The sequence below is a fragment of the Gorilla gorilla genome, chromosome 3, assembly GCF_029281585.2.
Source record: "Gorilla gorilla gorilla isolate KB3781 chromosome 3, NHGRI_mGorGor1-v2.1_pri, whole genome shotgun sequence".
Taxonomy (NCBI): Eukaryota; Metazoa; Chordata; class Mammalia; order Primates; family Hominidae; genus Gorilla; species Gorilla gorilla.
The window spans coordinates 18,737,278-18,753,157 of record NC_073227.2 but is presented as its reverse complement, the minus strand read 5'-3'; the positions used below and the strand labels follow the sequence as shown (position 1 = coordinate 18,753,157).

At 39.2% G+C, this 15,880-nt stretch overlaps 1 protein-coding gene across 1 annotated transcript in view; it reads left to right on the top strand.

Moving 5' to 3' along the window:
• The window catches only part of CLNK (cytokine dependent hematopoietic cell linker), a 199,678-nt gene that overhangs the window by 157,222 nt on the left and 26,576 nt on the right, over nt 1–15,880 (top strand). The window contains exons 13-16 of the mRNA XM_055384078.2: nt 1,989–2,007; nt 4,164–4,245; nt 9,241–9,281; nt 15,355–15,488. Coding sequence (XP_055240053.2) covers nt 1,989–2,007; nt 4,164–4,245; nt 9,241–9,281; nt 15,355–15,488 — 276 coding nt within the window. The remainder of the gene's footprint in view (nt 1–1,988; nt 2,008–4,163; nt 4,246–9,240; nt 9,282–15,354; nt 15,489–15,880) is intronic.

The following is a 15,880-nucleotide window of genomic DNA, read 5'->3' as shown; positions in this document are numbered from 1 at the left end:
AGAATACGGAAGGAAGGAATGAAAGGAGCGGGCAGAGAAGGTGAAAGAAAGAGAGGAAGGAAAAGGGAAGGAGGGAGGAAAAAGGAAAAGAAAAAAAGGAGAAAGAGGGAGAGAGGTAGTAAAAGAGATACTACTATTTAACTTGACTATGTTTCTTTTCTAACAATAAAAAAGTTACAGAAGAAAAATGAGTGATTTCATGCTACTTTTCTAACTACATTTGATTTTAAATTCAGAGCCCTCAAACCAAAAGTTGGTTGGTCTCAATTAAATAAAACAACTGCTCCCCCAGATAGAGGGCTTCTCTGCACGGTTCTCATCTCCTCTTCCTCTCCCCTTTGATAAGCCTGAGAGCAATCACTGCATCCGATTGAGCACTTTGAACAGCCAGGTTCAAAGTCCTGGGGGAGACTCAGTAGGGATACTTTCAAACCACTCACTAGAATGGATTCATTACTCTTTTTACTTAGCCTATAGATTTTCTTTGATTTTCTGTCCATAATGAAATGTATGTCCTCTTTCCAGAATCCTAGGGAATGCCAAAATCTTTGAAATAAAAAGCCTTCTCTGTTGGCTAGCTTCAGAGGGAGGCATACAATGCCTCTCTAAGCAATTTGTTGCCAAAAGTTTCTTATCTATGAAGCAACTATGAGTCAGGAGAGCTGGGCTCAGGGTTAGTTTAGCCTTCAGATGACTGCAGGAATCTAGGAGAATGGCATGACCCTTTGGGACCTCATCTGTAAACCAACTGTTTTTAACATTTAGTGGACCTCACACCGCTTTGAAAATTTGATGAAAGGTATAATAAACCTTTCTCTCCCCAGAAAAAGAAAAAATATATGCACATACTTATAGAGAAAAAAATTTAGCTTTTCATTGCAGAAGGTTCATGGACCCCACCAGGCCATTCAATGATCTCTTTCATCCCCCTGGTTAAAGCAGTTCTTATCTAAATGATACCTGAGGTCTTCTTCAACTGATGCAATATATAAATGGACTTCATAAAATTATTTGCAGTTAAATAAATACTACAGCAAACACTGTATCTACTGTAATGCTTTTTTCCTCTTCAAGGGTAGAGTAGAATAGGGCCCAGAGATACAAGCCCAATAAGCATGAACATTTCCATAATGAAGGATGATCAAGAATTCTACCACCATAAGGAAGAAAGAGAAAGAAAATGTTTGGGAAAATAAATGGCTACATTTAAAAAGGATAATGTGAATATTTCCATGCTTATTTTTAAAAATAGAAATTTCAGAGCAAGTATAAAGAAAAAATTAACCGTAGCCTTATTGCTTAAGTACAACCTTTAATAGTTTATCATGTTACTTCAAATCATTTTTTCTGCATACACACAAATATACATGGATATAAAATATAATTGCATAAAAATATATCATGGGTCCAGTTTTTATTCCAAACTTTTAATGTAACATGGATGCATACTTATAGTATAATCTTATTTCATTCTCTACATAAATACTTACAATGTCTTTATAATATTCCAATAAGTGAGTATAGCACCAAAATTAATTTTCAGTTATCTGGGCACATAGATTGTTTCCAGTGATTTAACTCTGTAAAAGTAATGATGCAATGAACATCTTTGTGCATAGAACTTGGCTCCGATTTCAGGTTGTATCTTAGAAAAGGAGTCTCATCAATGGAATTATTGAGATAAGAATAAGAGTATTTCTAAGGTTTTTGATAATTATGGTAAATTCCTTTCTAAAAGAGTCAAAGCAATTGATAGTCCCATCAGCAGACTGTGGACTTGTCTGTTCCTTCACACATTGATTACAAAATTTTGATTTTTGTTTAGTTTTACGAAGAATTATTTGTAGATTTTTTAAAAAATACGAACTATGCTAACAAAAGTTTTACCAAAAGTCTGCCAACCAAATGCTCTAAAAACACACATGGTATTATATTAAATTCTCTGTCATCAAGAGTCAGTAAATATTATTTTTTTTAATTCAATACAGGTCCTTGAAGCAGAAAAAGGTGAATTGTTTACATTTGTTTTCTTACCCTAATACTAATAGACTAGGTTCTCTTTCTAGATCTACAGTGCTCATGGTTATTAAAAAGGATTGATTGTTCGGAAGCCTGGGATGGGGATGTATGTGTGTGAACGATGGCGTGATCCTGATGCACACACATACATCCCCAGGACCTCAGAGTCCTCTAGTCTAAACAGGGTGATTTAAATCCAGGATAGGCCAGATGTCTTTCTTTAGCCATACGCTACTGTCCAAAAGGCATTACACTGTCACCCTCTGCCACTTTGGAAAGACATAACTAGTCCCCTGCTCCAAAAAAGCTCTTGGGATCTCTGTCTCTGATGTCACCCATGCACACACACATGTGGCTCTTTCATGCACACACACACATACATGTACACACGTGCCCATACCTCTACAGTGTTGGTGTCATTATGCAAGCATGCAATCCAACAGTCACTCATATCCTAAATGGCAGGATGCTAAGCAGGTAGTACTTTCATATTCACCTGTGAAATACTGTTCTCCATTCTTCTAGAATGATGAATTATGTCCAGAGCCAAAGGGCCTGCATCACAGCCCAAAGAGTTCACAAAAAGACAGCATAGTTCAACAGAGCAACATTAGGTTAGGATTTCAGAGGCCTGCCACCAAATCACTGAGTGGTTTTGGTCAAGTTGCATTTCATTTGTGAGTCTCAGGTCTGCTCTTCTCTGCATATTGACAAAGCTAAACTTGAAGTGAGGCCTAACTTGGGTTTATGGATTCCCCATGGGTCCCTGATGGAGGAGTAGGAGTTGTTGGCAGGCCTAAATAATTCAAAAACCTAACTGAAACCATGCCCTTTCCGACAATACAGCTCAGCCTCCTAACTAAAATGTTCAGGTACTGTTTCATCAGGCAACACAACAATGATTATTAACACAACAATGTGGCATTGTTCAGCTCAAGAGGGGCAGATACTCTGGGTGGCTATTGATGACATGAAATGATTTTATGGGATGCATGATTCATGGACCAGTCACTGACTCACATTTCAAGTAATCACGGTCCTTCGATCAAAGGTATCCAGTTTGTGATGAACCTTGGGCAGAGTACAGAGCACCAAGCACAATTAAAACATGTTGGTGCCTGTATGCACCCTTAGCTTTATTACTTACGGTCACAGCTGGGAGAGTGTTTTGTGAGATTTTATATCATAGTATTATGATGTGCCCTTGGCAATTCTGGATGGCTAGTTAAATCTATCTGTGATGAAAAGAAAATAAAAAGCAGGAACATAAATTACATATGTAATTACTAAATAACTCCAGATTGTATGGTTGGCAGAACTTTTAAAAACTTGATGATCGAGGGGGGAAAAAATTGAGAAACTGTATCCCTGGTTGGAACCTAGCTAGGGACTGCTGGTCTACATCAGAACCCTAGGAGCTCACCTGCCCTGTCACAGGAGGGCATGAGAATACAAGTGCCATGACGAGCTGCGCACCCCAATCTCCTCCATCTGCCAGAACAGTCCTTTTGTTTAACTTTCTTCTTCTTAAGATCTCAGCTCAAATGCCATCTCTCAGAAGGGTCTTTTTTAGCCATATGTATAGTCACTCTGTATCCCAAAGTAGTACTTTATTTCCTTTATATCATAGGTACTGCCTAATAGAAATGTTCTTATCGACTTACTTGCATGCTTATTTTCTGTTTCCTTTCATTAGAATGTACGAACCATGTCTGTCTTTTTCTCCACTGTATTCCCAGACTCTGGCAGAGTACTTGTCCCATAGTAGCTATTCAGTAAATGTTTGTCGAATGATATAAATGAATGAATGAATGAGGAGGAAGCTAAAAACCTTTTAAAATCACAGGTCCAGAATAATCCCTAAATACCTTCCAATGTAATATTCTGTATTTTGGGGAGGTTCAATGATGTGTTCTAGCTTGTAAATATTAAAAGTGATTTTTATAACCTCAGAGCAAAAGTCATTCTGAGGAGCCAGAAGAGCCGTAGAATACATGAGTTATAGTTTCCACTGACCATCAAGAGCCCCCTTCTAATAATCAGAGATTACTTGGAGGAAATTATAGTAGTTCCAGTGGGCTTCTAATGGTTCTCAATTATTTTTCTTTTGCAACCTGACCAAATTATGTCACTGTTTTATATAGTTCCTTATAACCAGAGGAAGCCTGAATCAACTCATCTGTTACAAAACCAAAATACTCAAGAGATTCCACTTGCCATTAGCAGGTAAGGAGCCAGGAATCCTTTCTCAGGTCTGAGGCTGAGGGGTCAGGCCATGTGCTGTCTCGGATAAATGATCACAAAGACTTTCTGAGAAATGAAAGTCTTTGTTTCTGAAGCCCAATAATGAGGCTCAAGAGAAACTTGTGAATCACAGCTGTTATTGATGTTAATAATGTTGTTCTTTTGGAAATTTATAAGTGATTGATTGAGTGTTAAAGAAGTTTGGGAAATTTTAAGGATTAAATATTAACCAGATAGGATTAACGGGAAAAGATGCTAATCAACCTGGGAGGAAAAGTTTGTTGTTTCAAGCTATTCAGGGTTGATGACCACACCAAAGCTTTAGTTACTTCTGAACAGCAATTTATTGCTAGATGACCAAGTGTTGTTGAAAATGCCATCATCAGATTAGATACCTGCCTGCTCCGCTTATTGTGACAACTGTCAATCCAACTGAAGAGTTAAAGAAGCCAAGGCTTGGCCGGGCTCGGTGGCTCACGCCTGTAATCCCAGCACTTTGGGAGGCCGAGGCAGGTGGATCATGAGGTCAGGAGATCGAGACCATCCTGGCCAAAATGGTGAAACCCTGTCTCTAGTAAAAATACAAAAAAATTAGCCGAGTGTGGTGGCGGGTGCCTGTAGTCCCAGTTACTCAGGAGGCTGAGGCAGGAGAATGGCATGAACCCGGAAGGCAGAGCTAGCAGTGAGCCAAGATGGCGCCACTGCACTCCAGCCTGGGCGACAGAGCGACACTCTATAAAGAAAAGAAGCCAAGGCTCGGGCAGGATATTTATTGACCAAAGTCACTAAATTAGTAGTGACTGCCCTAAAACAAAATCCAGGGCCTCCAGTATTAGTGCTGTAAGGCCCTCATGATCTCACTCGGGCCAGTGGCTCTGACCTCAGTTCAAGCCACTTTCCTCTCACTCTCGGCACTGCAGCCTCATCAGATGCCTGCCAGCAACCACAATGCCACTTAATGCATGGCACTGACACACACCACTCTCCTGCCTGTAGCCCCTCCCCCCGTATTTGCTCCTCTCCACCCTCTCCCTACTTGGAACACTCCTATTCCTCCATGGAACCCCAGCTTAAAGCTTAAAGAATCCAGGAGATAATTTGCCTCCATTCTTCAGATGAAAAACATGAAGCTGGGAAAGACCGAGCCCTTTACCACTGAAGCCAAGCCCAACCTCAAAGCCCAAGCACTGTTCAGTAGCCAGTGCTGCCCATAAGGACTTAAGTCTAAAAATGCAGCCCATAAATCCTGACTATCCCTGGTGCCTGCCCATGGCTAAAAAGCTGCCTTTAATTGATTCAATAATTATTTACTGGGAATGTACCATGTTTGTGGTGGAACAGAATAGTGGTTAAGCAGGATCCACTGAAGCCAGGCTGCCTGACTTTATCAGCAGTGAACCATGTGACTTGGGCGACCTCACTGTATTACATGAGAAACTTAGGGCAGAGTCAGGCATGTTGCAAGAGCCCAACGAACATTCACTCTCATTGCTATTGCCAGGCCCTGTATATCGGGGCATGATCACCATACCCTATGCCTTTCTGCTCCTTTACTTTCTTCCCTGGTCCCATTTGGCACCTTCAGTAATTTTATTCTCATTTCTTGGCCTGTGGGTACTAGGACATGTAGCTTCGTTGTGCTTTGGGGACTGTCTGGTGTTTAAGTCCCAAACAGCTTAAATACAAAACTCTTCCCCATACCACAATATCCTCCTCCTCCTCCTCTTCCTCCTTCTCTTCTCTTTTCTTTCTTTCTTTCTTTTGTTTTTTCTTCCTTCCTTCCTTTCTTTCTTTCTTTTTCTTTGAGACAGGGTTTTATTCTGTCTTGTAGTGGCACAATCACATCTCAATGCAGCCTTGACCTCCCGGGCTCAAGTGATCCTCCCACATCATCCCCCAGAGTAGCTGGAACTACAGGCACATGCCACTATGCCCAGCTAATTTTTGTACTCTTTGTAGAGAAGGGGTCTCACCATGTTGCCCAGGCTAGTCTCGAACTCCTGGGCTCAAGTGATTCACCCACCTTGGCCCCCAGATGTGCTGGGATTACAGGCATGAGCCACCATGCCTGGCCCCCTTTCTTAATGTAATTTTCTAAAAGTAAAAAATGCACACATTATATTGTAGTGAAAAAATAACAAGCTCTCCAGTTGGCCTCATTTCTGTAATAGTTATTTGATGTGGTTTCACTTCTTTTGTTTATTTGTTTGTTTGTTTCATTTATTACGTAAAGACCCTTGATTTTTCTCCCTCTCTTAACTGGCTGCTGCTTCTTCTAATTCCTCATCTTGGACTTTTTCCCAAACTGACCTCCAAATGTTGGTATTCGCCAGAGTTCATCCAAGGTCTCTTTATTATCTCTAAGGCCTGCGTAATCACATCCATCCCCAGCATCAAACTTCAACCCCATGATGATAATTCCCAAATCCCTATCTTCCGCAAATCACCTCTCTCAGCTCCACACCTGTGTATCTAATGACCCAGTGAGCAGTTTTCCTTAGCTCAGTCCCAGGCAGCACAAACTCATAATGATGGAAATCGAACTCTTCATTTCTAGTCCCATTCTGAAACCCATAATATCCTCTGCAAGGCTTTTCATCCCGGTAAACTCAGTAAGCTCTCTTTCCGATCGTCACTCTTCCTATCCCATCCATTTTCAGCTCCCAAAATTATATCTCTAAAACATGTGTTGAATGTGTCTATTTCTGCCCCATTTGACTAGCTCCTTGCATGGCCCAGCCACTATCAACTTTTACCTGGACTATTGCACTAGCCTTCTAATAATATTGATCATCTCCACACCCTCCCTTTCCTCTAGAAGGAACTGCTTTCTGGTCTCTTGCAGAAAAGGCCATGGCTCCTTGCCTCTGGGCCTTTGCACATGCTGCTCTACCTGCCTGGAATACACCCTTACTCCTATTCATGCTTCAGGGGTCAGCTCGGTTCATCTTTCTCCCACAGAGCCTTGCCTGAGAACGAAGGCAATTTTGTTTCATTTACATGACCTTTTACTACTACAGAAACTTATGCTGTGCACACCTTTACCATAACATTTATTCTACATTATAATTATGATACAAGGATGTGTTTCTTTTATAAACTAAGCTTCATTCAGGCAGAGGCCATGTCTTCTTTATTGTCTATTCCCCAGAACATACCATGTGCCTAGTAAGTGTTCAACACGTTTGTTAAACAAAAGAGTCATCATTTTTATTTTCTTTCTTTCTTTTTTTTTTTTTTTTTGAGAGAGAGTTTCACTCTTGTTGCTCAGGCTGGAGTGCAGTGGTACGATCTCGGCTGACTGCAACCTCCACCTCCTGGGTTCAAGCAATTCTCCCGCCTCAGCCTCCCAAGTAGCTGGGACTACAGGCACATGCCACCACGCCCAGCTGATTTTTGTATTTTTAGTAGAGACAGGGTTTCACCATGTTACCAAGGCTGGTCTTGAACTCCTGACCTCAGGTGATCTGCTCGCGTCGGCCTCCCAAAGTGTTGGGATTACAGGTGTAAGCCACCGTGCCGGGCCTTTAATTTTCCTTTTTCTTTTTTTTTTGAGACAGAGTCTCACTCTGTCGCCCAGGCTGGAGTGCCGTGGCACTATCTCGGCTCACTGCAACCTCCGCCTCCCAGGTTCACACCATTTTCCTGCCTCAGCCTCCCTAGTAGCTGGGACTACAGGTGCCCACCACCATGCCCGGCTAATTTTTTATATTTTTAGTAGAGACGGTATTTCACCGTGTTAGCCAGGATGGTCTCGATCTCCTGACCTTGTGATCCACCTGCCTCAGCCTCCCAAAGTGCTGGGATTACACGCATGAGCCACCGCGCCCAGCCTTAATTTTCATTTTCATTATTTTGTTTTTATTTTTCCCCTTATATTCATATCAACTATGTACTTCTAGAATATCCTCAGAGGATATTTCTATTCTTTTCAACATTTTCTAAAAATCCTATACTATTAGAGCAGAGAAATTTTGCTATTCCCTATTTTTTCTCAGACATTTAACAGAATTGTACACTGGCTGCTAGTAAAAGGATTCTGGTTTTAACGGAGTCAAATCTTGAATTTCAGTAGCAGTCTGACTGGCGGTGACAGCGTAGTATGGTGGCTGGATGAACTGCTTGCGTTTTTATCCACAAAGCAAGACATATGACCTCAGGCTTTTATGGTGACAAAATAAACCAGATATATGCTCAGCTGATTTCATTGGCACTAGAAATGGATCAGGTTTCATTTAATTAACCCAGAGGCTTTAGTCAATAGCACAGTCCTTGGAATAGAGCATCACTCATGTAATTAGATTTAACTGTGGTAGCACCTGGAGCTTATGTTGATGATGCTGACCGCAATACAAAATGAACCAGAAAATTAGAGCTAAGTATTAAGTAGAGTGCTAAGAAAAGCCACTGATGAACAGTCTTGATAATATCACTTTTGTATTTAGAAGTGCATATTGTTATTTTGTTTGTCTTATAGTTTTATAATCTCTTTTTCTTTGGGGTTTTTCTTATCATAATCCACTAAGTTTTCTTACTCAGCACAAATTTCTAGAAGGAATACAATAATTTCTATATTCTTCTTCCACTCTATGGTTGACTTTCAAATGGTAAATAGTTTCTATAGATTATGAGCCCCCACCAGCAAAATGTCCTTTTCTGTAGTGACTGTAGCTACAAAGCAAGTTTAAACTCATGGCTTCAAAAAGTAAAGAATAATGATACGTGCTCACTGAAAAGACATGAGAAGAACTTATATGGTCAGTTTGTTCCATGTCTAATATAGCCAGCTTCAGAAAGGAGGAGAACATGCCTCCTAGTGCTTTTCAAAACAAATGATTCTTCTAGCATATCCAGTAAAATATAAAGTGCTTTATAACTGTGACTTCAGGCTATTATCATTGACCTTGCCTCTGAGTGGAATTTTACCACCAAGGGGAAATACTAACATTCTTTGAATTCTAACATATTCTCTTATAGTTCTTCATTCACGACAAGCAACCACAGTGTGCAAAACAGAGGTAAGAGCACTTTCAGAATTGTAAAATAAACAGGTAAGTCACGATACTGTGATATTGTGGCACTGTGACTTAGCTGTTGTGAACCCCAGAGCCACTGAGCTGATGTGTACAGATGTAATTAGCTCATTTCCATTGCGTTACTATGACAATAGTTTTATTCCATGATTAAATATGATCACTTAGGTGGTTTCTAGTTTTTCCTCTTATGAATATTATTATGCTATCAACACTAGTATAGATGTTGTCCCATGTATAAAATGTGATCATTTCCCTTCATAAGACTGAAATTGCTCTGTCTTAGGATACGCGCATCTCTTCAACTGCCCTAGATGTGTTTTCCGAAGTAGACATTAATTAGTCTCACCAACAGTGTGGGAGTCCCCGTTGTTCCCCATCCTCTCCAACAGTTGTTTTTGACAAACTTTTAATTTTTCCCAATCCATTGGGTGCAAAACAAATTTGTCTCAAGAAAAAAATCTGTGAAATGAAGAAAATAAAACTGACACCTCTTAGTAACTGTTTGTAAAGTAAAAATCGGAAGGATATCACATCTGCGGCGATGTCTGAAGTGGCATATAAATACAGAGTTCTATGACTGTTAGTGGTGGGTGTTGATACTATTAGTTATTCTGTGCAAACTAGAGACATCATATTCATTTGTCTTTCCTTTTTTCACTCTGTGTGCCATGAAGATTCTGTGTTGACATCTAGCACTGGAATCTCTCTTCGTTGAGCCAAAAAAAAAAAGGGGGGGCTTAAGCCTGGAGGAAGCAAAGCCCACAGGGTATTGTGGAGAGGATGAGGTTCTCTACTGATCCTGCTCCTAATTCTATCTCTCTCTTTATAGTAAGATCACTTGGAACAAATTAATTCTTTGAGCTTTACCTTTCCCTTTTCATAAAATTCAAGTAGTAATGTTAACTGACATATTCATATTAATATAATATTTGCACACACACACACACACACACAGCCCTCTGCCTGCCATGTAGTAGGCAACTGATACATTTTAATGTCCTTTTTTGCTTTTCTGCATTCTCTTTTCTTCTTCCCACCCAAATGGCCTCAGTAGACCTATGGGTTGTCTCGCTGGCTTCCATCATGCCTTCATGTCCCTTCTGCCATATGCCATCTGGGCCTGAGGCTGGAAAACCAAGCTGATAAATTCACTTCCCCTCACATACACATTGCTAATGAGTTTCCCAACAGAAGATTCCTTTATTTAAAAGGTGCCCAAAGAGGGCTAAAATAAACCCAACGAAATCAATCCCTAGTCATCAAATGTCAGGAATGGGAGTCCTAAAGGTCAGATCTGGGTGGATGAAGATGAAAGACTTGGAGCATCCAGGAGGAAAGTCCAGGGGCTGACTGGGCCCAGAGGAGGTGTTACTTACGGAGGTTTTGTTGCAGGGATGGGGAAGCAGAATCATAGCTTAGAGAGAAATCCAGAATCTTAACTTGAAATATAAAATCATGCACAAATAAAAAATAAAGAGCAACTGAAGAATGGAATGGAGTGATGGAAATGGCCTTCACAGATATGACTCCAGTCAAGCACCCCAGGGCTATAAGTAGGTCATCTGTACTGGGGTTGCTTAGGTTCCTCTCAGCTCATCTCACTTCATCTCAGAGGAAACAAGGTTGCTGAAAGAAGCCTGGGATGGATGGGGAAATGTTTGAGCCTTCATTAGTTCCTGTTTCAGTAAACAAACACCCACAAGAACATGGTTTGTACCAAAAATTGGGCTGGGCCCCAAGAATGCAGAGTGAAGACCACCCCACCTTCTCTTAACCAGTGCTTAAGCACCCCTGCAATGTTCCTCCATCAGCCACTGAACCGATACTCATTCTACTGGGTATGAATTCATGCCTGGATCACCAGTACTTGGCGATGTTAAGTAGGCAGAAAACAACACACGGTCTCTACACTCCTAGAATTATAAGTCTGATGAGCTCTCTAATGCATCGGGTATGGGCATTCATGGAGCAGAGTGAAATTTACACCTCCATAGTTGTACGTTATTATACCTATTTGACAAATGAGAAAATAATTTTGGGGAAGTTCAGTTATTCTTGTTCAGTGACTGCCTGATAAACAGATTTGGCTCAATTCTTTGATAAATGCATTCAAGTTAAACTATTAGGATCCCAAGCAAGTGGATCTCAGGACAGAAAAAAGTATTTGACATGTTGGAAGAGGCCCCAGTTTTGGTTATATTCCAAAGTAGTAACAACGTTATTCTCTAAGTCTGGGATTGTAGATCATCTGTTTTCATTTTTAGTTTTTGTTCACCAATGCTTTCTTTTTGCTTTAAAACAGATGGCTCTTTTTCCTATAAAATTATGTTTTAAATTGTGTATAAGGGTAAATTAAATTTTTCTAATAAATATTTATGGACTACCTGCTTAAAATAAAATGCTTTATTTTAAGTTACAACAGGGAGGTCTAGAACTGTGTTTCTCTAGCAATATTAGCAACACTCAACAGCTAGTCTTGATGGAGTGGTTATATGATCAGACACTGTGCTAAGAGCTTAATCTATAATGCATAAGAATTTTAAATATTAGTAATTATTGATATCAGTTTGGTTTTTCAACTCATGCCTTTTCTATTGGGCTACTCTCCCTCAAATTTATTGTGCACCTCCACTATGCTAGTCCCAATGTTCTTCCCCTTGTCTTGTGGCTTCATTTCCTTGACCCTCCATTCTCCATGTTAGGAGAATCCTATTTCATGGGGTTATAAAACTTGACTGTAATGTTTTCTTTCAGAAAAAAAAAATTCCAAAGATTAACTGCTTTGATTATTTTAAAACAAAATCAATTAAATACTTATAGCGAGTTACATAGTCAGAATTTCTTTCATTCATTCACTCAACAAAGATACAACCAGGCTTTCAGGGAAAATTTACTTGGCAAACTTGTTCTTCTTGTTTCTTTGTTCTGTTTTGTTTTAAGTCATTCTCTGAACAAACTACAAATGCATAGCTGTTTCCAAATGCTCTTTTTCAAGGAGGACTTTTAAAATATCCAAGCAAGGCACTGAAGGTTAAAAAAGAATAAATCAGTTGCCACAATATCATGAAAAATTCATAATCACTGAACATTATTATGTATGCAACACCATCTAAGTGATAGGAAATACCGAAAATGGTTATTTTCACTTCTTGAGTATGTTCCTACTTCTTCAATCGACGTTGAAAGTTAATTATGGCCATTTAAATAAGTCTCAAGTCAATTTTATTGTGTATTAGTACAGCTCTGTTTGCCTTCGCTTGGTTAGGATCTGCCTGGTATACAGGTCTCCATCCTTTTACTCTCTCTGTCATTATATGTTAGAAGTGCAATCAGTACATAACTGGAATTTTTAAATCAATCTGTAACAGATTTTAAAAGGTAAGTTTGCACCTTTGATATTTATCTTGATTACTGATATTTTGGGGTCTGTTTTTATATTATGTTGTGCCTCCTATTTGTCCTGCTTTGTATTGACTTTTTTTTGTCCTGCTATATACTGGATTCATCTCTCCTTTATTTTCCTTTCTTGGAAGTTGTACATTCCAGTATCAGTCTTCTTTTGGTTATCCTAAATAATTTTAATAATGGCATGCTAAAATTTTAACAATCTGAAATTCATATTTTCTTTTCAAACAATACAAAAAACTTAGAATGCTTTATTTCTGAAGGTGCAGATTCTTCATTGTGTTTGAAAGTTAAACTTTTTTATTTATAAAATAACATTTTAAAACTAGGAATGGCTCTAGTTTTATTCCTATTTTTGAAGATATAAATTGATGGCTGAAAATAACTAACCACAATTAAGGTAATTTAAACTGTAAGTGATCAAACAGTTTTCTGCAACAAATATTTTGATACAAATAAGCCCTCACAACAAACATCCTTAGGCTCAACATTAAAAGCTACAATCCCGGCCAGGCGTGGTGGCTCACGCCTATAATCCCAGCACTTCGGGAGGCCGAGGTGGGCTGATCGCCTGATATCAGAAGTTCAAGACCAGCCTGGCCAGCATTGCAAAACCCTGACTCTACTAAACACAAAAATTAGCTGGGCATGGTGGCGGGTGCCTGTAATTCCAGCTACTCAGGAGGCTGAGGCAGGAGAGTTGCTTGAACCCAGGAGGCAGACGTTGCAGTGAGCCAAGATTGTGCCATTGCACTCCAGCCTGGGCAACAAAAGCAAAACTGCATCTCAGAAAAAAAAAAAAAAAAAAGCTACAATCCTTGGTCTCATTAGAATAAAATTGCCAATGTATCAGAAGTAGTGTTCTTCTTAGTAAACTTAGAGATAAATTTGGCTTTTTGATTAGCGCCTATATAATCTAAATGTTATGGAAAATGGCATGTATTTGCTAATGTTTAATTAATATTTCATCTCAAAAATTTACTGGATCAAAAGCAACCCATCCTTTCAAAGTTCTTGTTAAGTTACTAACCATAACTGTAACTTTGGTTATGTTTTTTAGAATTAATTACAACTAAAAAGCTTATAATTCTATATTCACACTGATTACCTCTTTTCCATTTCATATGTTATTTTTGCCTAGTATTTTACTTACATAATGTTTATATATCCTAAAGATTTTATGTTTTCAAAAAAGTTACTCCTTGCTTAAAATTACCAAAACATTCACAGATGTTTTGCTTGGTATTCCTCCTTATACTTCACTCCATGTTTGTGTTCTAAATTTAAAAAAAAAAAAATTTTACTATTATTGACTGGAAAGACATGCAATGAAAATATGTTATTTTGATTGAGGTATATAGAGAAAATACCACATTAACATTTGACAAGTGGTAGTATCTTAAAGCTTAGGTGTCATGTGAAATCAGAGCCCTATCAATGAACTTTTTATATCCTGCTACTTTAAAATCCCTTGGTCTGTCTTGTACTTGAATTTACCTTTTATCCAGGCAGGACTGTGCAGCATCATGCATTGATCACTTGGAAAATAATAGATAATAGACATAAACAGGTCTGCCACTGTTGATATATGTTATTATGTAATATCTTTTTAAAATCACATTTGCACTACCCACCGCAGTAGAAAAGTGTAAATGTTGGGTTTCTGTTATGTTACAGTGGCAGATACAAGATTCCTCAAATTCCAGTTTGCACTTGCAAAGTCTGATTTTGTGATCAGTAACAGATACTGTCGCTTGTTTCCATGAAGTGTCAGGCTTGCTTTGTTCATTTTTAGTAACATATCTGTCAAATATCCAAGTCGGAATAACAGTAGTTTGTCAGTCATTCTTTTGGGTTAAAAAAGATGATGTTTCATTTTTTGAAGTTATTCTTTCAAGTTGAAAAAAAAATGGTGTTTCCAAAGTAGGGAATGAACTTGCCATGTTTAAGAAAAGGAACAGAGTTCATTACACACAGAACAGAGTAGACAATTGGGGGAGAAATCAAGATGAGGATGGAGAAATATGAGTAGACAGTCCATTCAGAGCCTTATGGACAGAAGGAAATCATTTACATTTTCTTCTAGGCGGAAAGGAAATCATATCAGAATTTTTTTTTTTTTTTTTTGAGACGGAGTCTTGCTCTGTTGCCCAGGCTGGAGTGCAATGGCATGATCTCGGCTCATTGCAACCTCCGCTTCCCAGGCTCAAGCGATTCTCCTGCCTCAGCCTCCCTAGTAGCTGGGATTACAGGAGCACGCCACCATGCCTGGATAATTTTTGTATTTTTAGTAGAGACGGGGTTTCACCACATAGGCCAGGCTGGTCTCAAACTCCTGACCTCAGGTGATCCCACCCACCTTGGCCTCCCAAAGTGCTGGGATTACAGACATGAGCCACCACACCCGGTCCAGAATTACATCTTAAAAGATGACTCTGGGAGCCCTAAGGAAAGAGAGGAGGAAGGGCAAAGCTACAGGCAGAGAACAAAACAGAGAGAATTAAGGTCACTGAGTGAGCTGATGCGGTGTTGACCAAGAAGGTCCTCACAGATATAGGAAGGAGTGAAGGGTTTCAGCTCCTTTCTGGAGGTGGGGGACAGCCTGCACCAGTCACAAAATCACGCTGAAATGTGAATTTAATCTTTCCAGATCATAGAGGAGGCATGCAGCCCTGTTCTCCTCAGAGATGCCAGCCTCCAGCCAGCTGCAGCCCTCACGAAAATATACTGCCCTATAAATACACAAGCGGGAGACCACCTTTCCCCAAAAGATCTGATAGAAAGGTAAGCAGACACTTCTCTGCCAAGTCCTTCTAGATGTACTTGGCATCTAAATAGAGCTTTCCTGAACAATGCCCAAAAGGAGATTATTTATGTTTGACTTTAACTTTTTCCCTTCTGGCTATATATTACTGGGTTTTAATATTTTTAAAGTATTTTAATATTTTTAAATATATTGCTATATAACATATTACATTGGTCTCTCACCAGATTCTTTGACTGGCATGTTTCCAGATTCTAAAGTGTTTTTTAAAAATTAATCCAAAAAATACAGATATTTAGACACGTGTTTTATATTTACCAGCTGTCCAATAATCTTGTGGGGGGTTAACTAGGATATACAGGTTGCAATTTTTTTCCAGCAAAAGATCCATGTATTACACACTCATTTCAGT